General features: G+C 29.6%; 2 protein-coding genes and 1 long non-coding RNA gene across 5 annotated transcripts in view; 2 read left to right on the forward strand and 1 right to left on the reverse strand.

Moving 5' to 3' along the window:
* Positions 1-1,884: 1,884 nt before the first annotated feature.
* On the reverse strand, positions 1,885-8,390 carry LOC122635620 (dnaJ homolog subfamily C member 5-like). Of its 2 annotated transcripts, XM_043826009.1 has the most exons (7): positions 8,178-8,390; positions 6,752-6,890; positions 6,376-6,528; positions 6,156-6,287; positions 5,082-5,138; positions 3,763-3,934; positions 1,885-2,044 (listed from the first exon to the last, which is right to left on the reverse strand). In XM_043826009.1, exons 1-7 carry the CDS (start codon positions 8,195-8,197, stop codon positions 1,974-1,976), a joined length of 744 nt encoding a protein of 247 aa, XP_043681944.1. In that variant the 5' UTR covers positions 8,198-8,390; the 3' UTR covers positions 1,885-1,973. The 2 variants fall into 2 exon arrangements, with proteins under 2 accessions (XP_043681944.1, XP_043681945.1); XM_043826010.1 differs by lacking the exon at positions 5,082-5,138.
* On the forward strand, positions 3,833-5,860 carry LOC122635621. The gene is made up of 2 exons (XR_006328712.1): positions 3,833-3,970; positions 5,070-5,860. It is a non-coding gene; the product is annotated as an uncharacterized LOC122635621 (long non-coding RNA).
* A 393-nt stretch (positions 8,391-8,783) lies between the features above and the next one.
* Positions 8,784-12,258, forward strand: part of LOC122635617 (metabotropic glutamate receptor 8-like) — a 37,467-nt gene continuing 33,992 nt past the window's right edge. For both annotated transcript variants that reach the window (XM_043826001.1, XM_043826002.1), the window contains exon 1: positions 8,784-9,037. In XM_043826001.1, the coding sequence (XP_043681936.1) occupies positions 8,981-9,037 (57 nt within the window). In that variant the 5' untranslated portion in view covers positions 8,784-8,980. The remainder of the gene's footprint in view (positions 9,038-12,258) is intronic.

Genomic DNA, 12,258 nt, shown 5'->3' on the forward strand with positions numbered 1-12,258 from the left:
AAAATTGTCAACTTCGTAGATTTAATTTTGTCAACCGCACATTTCTACTAATTATATTATACATTTGAAAATAATTCTTCTTCAGCCTGTACCCGACAGATCTAAGCATTCTTTAAACTAAGCTTATTAGAAAGTAGACAATTTTTGGTATTATTTCAACGTATTATTATTATTATCATCGTCATCATTAATTTATAATAATAATAATTATTGTTATTATTATTATTATTATTATTATTATTGTAATAGTAATAAGTAGTAATTCGATTGATATTCTAATCGTCTTCTTAATATAAGTCATACGATATTATTATATGATATATGTGTATAACATCGAGGATTATTGAAAGTTGAAGGATTTTTTCTTATCTAATCATTCTTTTATCCGTGACTCGAAATTTGTTAGTTTGAGTTTGATAGGAGAAATAAGGTAATAAATTTTCCAAATCGACGATCATCATTATTATCATGTTCGTTAACTGTTGGTTTAATTTTCGATTATGGCACCATAGGCATTTTGTCGTTATATTTCTTTTTTATTATTATTTTATTTTTTTTTTTTATTTTTTTTTTATTTTTTTATTTTTTTTTTGTTTACACATCATTTTATAATCACATACATACATCAAATGGAATATGATTCTCTAAGAATTCTTATTGATTATCATTCTTTTTGTTTTTTGTTTATATATGGGTTAACCTTAATGAATGAATATATGAATCAAATGAATTGACTTAATATCGAGTTTATGAGTTTTTGAAGTATGTATGTTTGTATTTATGTATATAAGCTACGTGCGTAAATGTTTTGTGACATTGTTTTTGTTATATCGTTAGCACGAGTTTTTTCATCGTTTTAATCTAATCATTCTTTCAAACAATCTCTCCTCGTAGCTTTAAAAGCCTTATTAGGATATTTCGTTCTTTTTTATTTTATTTTATTTTTTATTATTTCGTATATATGTATATTGTACATAAATTACTCGAAGGATTTATAAGGTTAAACTCTTAAAAATAAATGGAATGCACCGTTCAACAGTACATAAAACGTAATAGATTACAACGATCCCGAGATTTTTTATGTTTTAGTTTTTGTATCATAGTTGCGACATCGTATATAGTGAACTTTGCAAATTTGTTAATTTTTTAATTATATTTATTTCCCTTTTTTTTTGTAATTATTTTCACTTGTTCGTTTGCTTTCCTTTTTTTTTTTTTCTTAATTTATTTCTTCCTCTCCTTAATTCTAATCAATTTGATTTATCTTCTAAGCATTCTCTTGAATAACGTAAAAGAACTTTTAACATTTCTCCGACATGTTGATTGTTAGAGTTTTTTTTTATCATTAGACAAAAGAGAACGATTACATTATTTCGATCTTGTAAATATTTTTCTTTTCTTTTTTTCGTTTGTATGTCCATCAAAAATGCAAATTTAATTAGACAATGTTGTAATTTATAATATATTTACTATCTTGAAATGATAACATAAAAGAACGACGTTTAATACGATTTCTTTCTTTGCTTCAAGATTAGAGAAACAAGTTATATTATATTCGCTAACAATAATAATTAATAAATGAATTAATTAAGTAATACACATAAAGGAAGTGCGATGTAAGGGAAGAACGACTTAAGTGCTTAATATTATTATTTTTTGTTTTCTTTTTTTTTTTTTTGTTTCTCTCTTTTCTTTTTTCAATTCTCGAAAAAAGCACGAGCGTTTAGAATCTAGAGAAAGAAAAGCGAAAAGACTTGTGTGTCGTGTATTGTAATAGTAATTAGAAGAAGAAGAAGCACATAATAATTCCATCACGGACGATTTGATTAAGTACGCAAGTGTCTGTGACTTTAATCATTAGGAAAGAGATTATTCATCATCATCATCATCATCATCATCATCATCATCATCATCATGATCTATCGCAATGTAGCTATTAATCAGTAGTTTTCTTTCTCTTAGTCAATGGCCGACTACCATTTAGTTGATCCTGTACCACTGTTTACTCCAGTTGTTGATGCTATGAAAGGATTCGTCGAAGCAGCTAGGAGGAAAAATTTAGTTAGATACAAGATTTGGTCTATCTTCATTAAGAGAATGAATCGAATATTGTAATATATATATATATATATGTATATATACTATTATTATATGTATATATATAAAAGAGGTATAAGCAACTTAAAAAGGGAAAGCTCATGTGGATGAGATAAAGGTTGTAATCAATATATGCAAATTACGACTAAGTCTGTTTAAAGCTGTGCCTTTATAAGATTTCTCCTTATGTACAAAATAAAAGTGGTTTGTAACTACTACTAGGAATGATTAATTAAATCAATTTTTTTTTTAATGGAATAAAAAATGTCATGTAACTTGTATTTTATCTTAAAAAAGATTAAAAGTGACCAAGAAGTAAATTATTAAAAGAATGATTAAAAGTCGTTGCATTTGATACAATTTTATGGTAATTCTCATAACATTAATTATTTTAACGTTATTAGAAAAAATATATATAATTACATGCAAAAAAGAACAGTTTTCTATCGATAATTTCTTTGGCAGCGATAGTTCTTGTAATAATGCTAGTACGAGTACAATCTAAATACAGAAAGTATTTCGATATACATTTTGTTATATATTATTTATAGAAGTCAATTGTGTATTTAAATACGTTAAAGATATAGAGAATATTCAAATGCATAAATTATCGCTGACCAAAGGTAGAAGAACAAGACAAAGAAAATAAGTACAAATAAAATGCGAAGATCGCAAAAATGATAAAAAAATTAAATGTTTTTTTGGTTCGTTTTAATTCGCCCTTCTTCTCTGACGGATTAAAAAATAATAATAATCAAAATTTATTATACATATTTACATATAATTAAGGAGAACTTATATATGATGATTACGCATTAAGAAATCATTTCTATTTATAAATACATAAATCAAAAAAGCCGCGGAGAGAGGAAAGAAAAAATTTAAATAGCCAAGTATGTGCGTACGTCTACAGTAAGAGAATATAAACGCAAACGAAATCGTGTATATGAATATAGAGATAAATAAATTCAGGCAAACGTATACGTAAACACAATCACCAAACAATTAAAAAATGGAAGCAGCAGTTAACGAGAAAATTAATTAACATATATATCATTAAATTAACACAAGAGGTCTTCAGTGATAATTAATCGACCATATTTTCCGTACGATTACATACACCATTCGATAATTTTTCTTATTGTTATTATTTAATTATTTGTTAATACTAATTTAAGGTTATATCAAGTAGTTGAAATATTTGATTCTATGATCTGTAAATAATCAATTCACGATTTTCCGAAATCTATTCACTTGTAATTTCATGATAAACGTACTGCTTTGTTTACTCTTTTCTCTTTATAGGACTCCTTGTGTCGGATAGAAAAAAAAAAAAAAAATAATAATAATAATAAAAATACAAGCGCATGTGTTTGGCATCGACGACAAGACTCGAACTTCTATTCCGATCTGGAATTTATTTTGTGCAATACTCGGAAGAGTACACTCACACTTTTCAAATTTGTTCTCTATTCACGTCACACATTATGATTTTAAAGAGTTTAGATGGAAGATAGAAGAGTCTTGTTCCTTATTTGTCGCTCATTTATCCTCCTTTTCTATTATCGAATGATACAAGAAAAAGAGGAATATCAAAAGTGCCAACATTAACTTCGTGCTAAGTAAAGGCTACTTTTTGCGTCTAAACTTAAGAAGTTGAAATACCGGTAGTATAAATCACACGATCTCCGCCACTGTTCAAGTTCGTACTCTCGTTCGCTGGTGCTGAAGATGGAGGTGGTGGCATGGCAAAGACTTGTTGGGGATTAGAAGTTGCACCCTGCGATGCGCCACCCTGAGGTTGAACGGTCACTGGTTCTTCGTCACTTTCTTCCTCCTGTCGAAAAGAAATATTTCAGTTTTCTTTGAAAAGGTATCTTTCATTAAGAGAAAAGTATATCAAGAGAAGTAATTACTATCGGCACTCTATAGTGTTTAAAAAAAGCATCATTGATTTGTTTGCACTAGGAACATAACCTATTCAAGAATGCATTTAGAACGAAAAACAGGTTATTTTTGCTTATAATTATAAATAACGATGTTACTTGTTCCTGTAAATCCATAGAATTTTTTTTTAACATGGTACCTATCCAGATATCTGAAGTGGAGTCAGTAATATTGTATGCTTGTTTTTAATAATAATTGCATTGCTACAAATTGAAATTGATCACTTCCAGTACGTGTCTTAAAGAATAAAAAGTTTGTAACTCACTATACCACATTTTGCCTAACAGTACTGTAACATCGTATAATTTAGATATATTTCTATGCTTTTATTCTCAAACTTTTACCCAGGATCAAAGCATACTTATATCTTGTATCTGGCATTCAAAATAATGCGTCAAATATGTTAATAATTTGAGCATGCTAAAATATGAAAAATGCAGCTTGTAATTGAACGTGCAATATTGTGTATGACAATGGTAAAATTTAAATCATTTTAAAAGATCTATCAATGACTTATACTTGCCAGTCGATAAGATGTTTAGTCCAGAATTTAACGAGAATAAATTTAAATTTCTTGTAAAAATAGTTGCAAGCTTAAAATTGTATATAGATCATTATATCGTTGCATGGGTATTGATTAAAAAGGGAAATATGTTTAAAAATTATAGAAATAAGCATACTAATGAATATGTGCGATGTATGGTGTATTCAATATCTGTTTAAGAATCATGAAATTATATTGGATAATTTAATCATGCATGCAGAATAACATTCAATATATGCTAGCTCATGTTTTTGTTATATAATTTAATAGGGGAAAAAAAATAAAAAAAATAAGAAGCAAAGTAAGATTAGAAAAAAGCAATGTCTTGCACAAATACAATCACATTTCCAAGTTGAAATTAAAAAATGCAGAAGCTTAATGAACATGTTAAAATAACAGTGTTAAGAGAAGTAAGAGTTCTTGAAACTTGTCAATGTGATCAATTTGAGCGAACAAAGAAAATGTTTTTGAATGTTTCCAGAGAAGAACTTACCTTTGAGAACTTTAAGGGTTGACTTGTCACAACATCGACTTCCGGATTCTGGTCCCGCTATAATACAACAACAACATAAACAAAACCGCTAGTCTATGTATGCCTTTCTGCAAAACTAAGCAGAACCTCGCATGCTCGGCAATGGAAAATGTTCGCGTGCAATGTACAAATAGTGCCGGTTTGCGAATAACAAGCATAATCAAGTATGATGTTTTACTCGTTAAATAAAATGTATCTACCTCCATGAAGATGAAATATAAAAAGATGAAAGTGTGATCAACGGGTGCTGAAAGGTATCGAATTAACAAAGCAGGGCAAATACCAGATGAATTAATATTATCTTAAATTGTACTAAATATGATTGGAAAGAGTTGCTCTTGCTGAAAATGCACGCAAGAGAACAAGAATTGCTTAATTACAAGACTGACTCACAATGTGCTTTTCTTACCCTATAAATAATATATTTTTTTTTTTTTTGTACAGACTGTTAAACAATGACTTTTCATTATATTAAAATTCCATATAGTAATCTAGTTTTAACTAAATTTGAAATCTTAAATTATAAACTTTATGTTTTTATAATGCCATGTGAAATGACACGCCCTGAAAGTGTTATAAGTACCATACTTTCAAAATTATTGACACAATATTCCTGAAAATAGTTGCTCCGAATTATAACTTTAAAATACATTTAAACTAGGTGATTGGTCTTAGGTGCAACACATATTTCATTATATCTTAGATGAAACAGAAAATTTGTCATGATTTTATGTCCAAACTTACATTATAATATATATTTTATGAAAGTGTTATTTTCTGTTTAGTGCAAAACATTAAAAAGCTTGTATACATTGGCAAAGTTCTCATAGAACATTTTAAAACTCACATTGAATTCTATAGGAAGCTGTAAAATATTGAAATCTAATTTACGTATTTAATATCATAATCATTTTTGTAATTTAATATCTCTATAATGGAAGACGTATTGTTGACCTAAGCATTGACCTAAAGTTTCAACTTGTGTTATTGCTTATATGAGAAACTACTGTAAAAGATATTGGTAAATAATATTACCTGTAAATTATGGTATGTACCACTGTCTTCAGGAGGTGCCTGTTTGCATTTCCCACAACAGCAGTTGCAGCAACAACAACAACAGGCACAACAGTAACAAGCGGTGATTATTGCACACAATACAAGTAGTGCCTGAAAATAAGAATTATTTTATAAGTTAAATCATTTTATAGAGAAGATTTAATGTATATGACAAAATCAGTTAAAAAGCAGGTCATACTTTGCACCATCCTGAAGTTACAACAAAGTAAGCGTTAACATTTTCTTCTCCAAATTGCTCGGCAACGTATAAGCCAAGAGATCCATAGTTATCGTATATATTGCGTTTTGTTAAATCCGTTAATATGGCGTGCGCTCTATTTATTTCCTTAAACTATAAAACAAAAACATTGCAAGTTAATGCAATTTAAAATGACACTAAAGACATACCAAAAATGTAATAATACAATCTTGTTCCTTGTAGCTAATACAAAAGTTATACAGGGAGGAAGAATGTATATATATATATATATATATATATATATATATATATATATAAAACAATTGAAGCACACACATTAACTCTTAATATCATTGATATATTAAGAAAGTTTTACCTTCTCCGCCGCTTCAGGATTATTTGGATTTTTATCAGGATGATATTTAAGCGCTAGTTTTCTGTAAGTTTTCTTTATTTCTTCAGGCGTTGCTGTCTTAGGGATATCCAAAATTTGATATAGGGAATCCCCAGAAGTGCTGTGACATTAAGTACGAAATTAATAATATGAAAATATATCAAATCGAATATATTTTTACATAAATAAATAAAAATCCATTTCTATTGTAATGTAAGAAATACATGCAACTATATCTAATGTTCGATCTATCTAATTTCGATCTATTTTTATCTAGAATTTCACTTATTTCAAAAATAAAGTGTTGCATATAAAACAATAAACATCTAAAAAAAAATCTTATACTAATTTAGAAGATAATAAAAGATTAGTCATACCTATTATAAATAAACTAGATAATCTATATTTTATCTTTATAATACTGTACGAAAAAATAATGTGAGATTCTTATTGTAGGAAATAGATTAAAAACATGAAATAATATGATAAATATAATCTTTTTTGCTTGATATATCTTTTTATCAAAATATGTCAAGTATGTACGAGACATTTTATAATGATAAAATTTTTGAAAATAAAAATTTACAATAAAGAAAATTTATTTTATTGTAAATTTTATTTCGAAGTAAACATTATTAGCATGTAATAGTAATATCGTAAGAAAAAAAAAAAAAAAAAAAGAAAAAAAATCGATTGTGTCTGTATAGCTTTCAAGTTCGAAAGAAAAAGTATAACAATGTTACTTCATAGATAGAAACAAATGCATTTCATAAGAAACAATATTAATACAAAATCATAAAAATATGGTCGGTAAAATACGTTGGGAAGAATTCGAGACTTTATCTCGAAAATGCGTTTGCAATTTTTCTTTCTTTAAGGTGGACATACCTCCTCGAAATATTCTGTATAATGGTAACAACGTAAAATTCTATGAAAGATTATATAATTTACTATAAGAAAAAAAATGTCACTTTATAAAATAGTCAAAAATGCAATTGTACTAACCTACGATTAATACTTGTGATATTTCTTTTTAGATGGAAATATCATTCGCGTAAATGTTCTAAGCAAATTCAATTCAAATGTTACGATTGCAATATAACGTTACGAGAAAAACCTTAGAAAAGAATAAACGATGATCTTAAAAATCTTAAAAAAGATTTATCAAAAATTTTGAAAGATCGTTCTTATCAAGTACATAACCTATGCTACTACAAGTTGTGAAATTTTAATTGATTTTTTTTTTTTTTTTTTTGTAAACGAACGAATTAGAAACATCTAATGCATTGGCATATATATAAGAAGTAAGGAAATTTCATTCAAAAATGAAGTTGCACATCGCTGATGTCACGTTCTTACTTTGGTACCCCAACTATCCCTTTTAATACACAGCGGGTGTATTACTTACGACATTTTTCTCTTATCCATGGTGTTTTGTTAATTTTTTAGAAAATACGTCAAAATTGATTGGACTAACTTCGCACGGACTACCGACACATACGATTACGCGAGGAAGGATGTTTCACTACGCACACATTTTTCCAACGGTTTCTTGTCACAAGGAAAATACGCGCACTTCTCGGTGCTATGGCTTTGGGCAGGCATCGAAAGCGATTCAATATTTTAGTACCGAAAGTGGACACAAAAGCGTTAGCAAAAGAGCTACCACAACGCATTTACGATCTTGTACGTAAGTATTGGACAAGAAGGCGTTATCTATTCTTGGATATATATTCGCTACTTTGTTACCATAGGAAAGAGTATTTATAGCAGATTGATAATTGTTACCATAGGAAATAACGTTTATCACTTGGTCGATAACTGTTACCATAGGAAATAACATTTATCACTTGGTCGGTAACTGTTACCATAGGAAATAACATTTACCACTTGGTCGGTATAATTATAGACCATGTCGGTAATATGGTAAACTTATTTTTGATTCGCGTTTTCGTCAATTCTTATTGACTACTTTTTACACTAATCGAATTAGTTTTCTTTTGCATTCCGGCGAGTAAATATCGAAAATCACTCTCGTACGATCGAACAAAATTAATCGAATTACGGATAAAATATTTCTGTAATAAAGATAATTAGCTTTTTATCGTTTTTATAGTTTACACGTTGGATTATGAAGTTGTTTGCGAGAGAAGAATTAGAAGAGAAGTTGCAGCGATTAAGGAAAAGTTTTGCTATATTTTATAACCTGGAATGGTGGAGTGTAATCTTCCTAATAATTTCCTAATGTCGTTTGCATCGATACTGCAGGTAAAATATGAATAATCTTGATAAATCATATAATCGATAATTAATCTACTTGTTCTACTTAAATTTTCAATGTGGAATTTCTTTTCCTTGGTTATTACGAAGGATGGTACATGATTCAAGTTACGACGTCGATGTAACTCGTCTATAATGAAATCTGTATAATCTATTCAGTGGTTGCATCAGGAAACGCACATCGAAGCGTTAAATTATGAGAACATAACGTCGTCTTCTTGATGCTTTAGCACGTTTCTAATTCACGAAAAGATTGATGATCGTTTTTCTCGAGGAGATTTTTTTCTTTCGCACAAATCCTTATATCCTTATATGCTCTGGCTTATTCCAATCTGACGAACTTTTCAACAGGTTAAGAAAATATCGATCGTTATGATATAATGTATATTCATCACTTTCGTACGTCAATCATTTGGGATATCTTTTTTGTTAGACGCGTGCGATAGAGTCTGCCAAGTCTCGGATGCTTTTACTTCTTCTACGATCGTCAATCTTTTACTTCGAATCGTTCTCTTATATACTATATAATACACTAACAAGATAAGTGACGCATAAATAACCTAAGTCATCTTCTGTTTGGTCTGGGTACCGTATATAACTTTTATACGAAAGTTTATCTCTTTCAATATTATTAATATTATTACATAGTAAAAGTAATTTCTTTTTTAAATAAATTACAGTAGATCCAATTACTTTCATAAAATCGATAAATAATTATTTTCACGCAATGTTAAGGCGTTTGACGGGTAAGAAAAAAAAGGAAAGGAAAAAGAAATATGTTTGTAATATTTTGGACTAATTAATCAGTAAGAATCGTAAGACTTCAGTCTTATCGGTCAATCTAACTTGGCGCTTTTGTTCTTTTTTAGTATCCTTAGTACGGTTACATACTATCGAACAAATCACCTTAATAAGTTTCATGTTTTTCTCTTCTTAGTTTACGTTAGTAGATACAAATTTATTATCAAAAGGAATTTTTTCGCGTAATCGCGATTATAATCTTTCGTTATAATTTTGCGTTAATATTTATTAAATGCATCTGAGAAAAAGAGAGGGAGGGAGAGAGAGAGAGAGAGAGAGAGAGAGAGAGAGAGAGAAAGTTAGTAGAATTTAGTTGAAGCTTGTGTGCATAGAAGGATAATTCGATAAGTACCGTCGAATCGTGTTAATAGCTAGGATCTCGATCGTCATTGAATTTGGCGTCGACCGATCGTTCCTTCGCCATCCTATTTATGTTTCTACGGATAATCTTCTTACGAACTATCGAATTGATCGTTTATGAAGATCAACACCGATTTCATTCGGTGGCCATCTTGTCGTTTTTTAATCTCTTTAAAAAAATAGACATGAAATTATATATAAAAGTTCTATTTTCTCTTTTTTCTTTTCACATACAATTTATGATGAATTTTTATCTTATGACACACATACCATTTTTTTCTGTTTATAATAATGATGATGATGATGATGATGATGATGATGATGATGATGATGATGATGATGATGATGACGATGACGATGATGATGATGATGATGATGATGATGATGATGATGATGATGATGATGATGATGATGATGATGATGATGATGATGATGACAATGATGATAGACGAACGATAAAAAAATAATAATAAATAAGATAATAAAAAAAGGATAGTAGGGAAATAAAAAGATAGCCCTTCGTAACGCGCTATTTGAATAGCTCTTGGAGAGTATCGACGGAGCACGATGGAGGTGTCGTCGTCGAGGGTGGAAAGCTAAAGTGAGGGTGGAACTTCGAGATGGACGCGCATGCGCAGGCGTATCCCATCTATAAGAGGGTAAGCTCGGTTCGGCTCGACTCCAGTCTAGCCCGCGGTACCGGGTACCGCGAATCTCTTTATCTTTTTCTCATCGTCTTGTCGTTATTCTCGTTATTGTTCCTGTTACCATAATCACCACAGCATCGTCATCGTCATCATCCTCATCATCATCTTCATCCTCATCGTCATCATCATCGTTATCATCATCATCATCATTATCCTTCTTATCATTTTATCATCTTTACTCCCTAACCAATCCTTTATATTCTTTTGGTTGTCATCATTCTTTTCCTTCTCTCTCTCTCTCTCTCTCTCTCTCTCTCTCTCTCTCTCTCTCTCTCTCTCTCTCTCTCTCTGTCTCTGTCTCTCTATTTGTTTTTCGTTTCAATCATTTTTCACGATTTCCTTCGAGAAAATTATTACAATGATTTTTGAGATGGTTAATTTGTAAAGATAGATAGATATATAGATAGGTAGATCTCTTTTCTTCTTATTGTTTGTTCTTTTTTCGTTTTGTTTTTTCTTTCTTGACACCATGAGCAGGAAGCAGTATTCGTGTTGACATCATCAGCATCATTCTCATAATCGTATGCAGCTTACTAGTAAATAACGCGAGAGAATATCCATTCATTAAGATTTTATTTTATTTTACTTTTATTTCAATTGTTGAGAGGAGCAAGAGAAAGGTTTTAGAGAGACAGATAGATGATTTTATGATTTCTTATCTTCGTTAACCGAAGAGACAAAAAAAAGTTTTGCTTCTTTATATTTTCACAGCAGTTAGACGTCAACAGGCACGTCGTTCATGGATACTATCCAGCCTTCGTTCTCTGGGATTTAACGCGGATCACACAGTCTCTAATCTGATTCTTATTGTACATGCAAACTCTTTACTTGATATATATCTTTTTTTGCTTTCTTTCTTTCTTCCTTTTATGATTATCTTCGAGTGTCTATCGTTTGAAAGATTAACTACGAGATTAACGAGTTTAGAGATAAGACTATTTTTTCTTTCTTTTTTTTTTAGCTTTTATCTTTTCTTCGTTTCGTTTTATCAACAGATAAATACAAATCGTTGTGAAATCGAAAGTGATCTAATCAGGTGTGTCGTTGCATCATATTTTTAAATTAAATGGTAAGTTGACGATATATGTAGTGTATACGTGTCCTTTTTTTCTCTGTGTCTGTGTTTCCTCTTTGTGTGTCCTATTCTTACCGATCGTGTTATAAAAGTACTCCACAGAAGTGTTGCGAAGTGTCGAAATGAATGTTGTAGTATCGGTAAAACGAACCAGTTTACTACCTCGTTGAAACTTTTAATCGAGTGTTAACGAGTATTAAAAGCTTGTAAAGATCGGGAAGTAAATTCGTATTTTTTTTTTCTGATAATAATTTTAATGGTAATAA

This window comes from Vespula pensylvanica, chromosome 18 (genome assembly GCF_014466175.1).
Source record: "Vespula pensylvanica isolate Volc-1 chromosome 18, ASM1446617v1, whole genome shotgun sequence".
NCBI lineage: Eukaryota > Metazoa > Arthropoda > Insecta > Hymenoptera > Vespidae > Vespula > Vespula pensylvanica.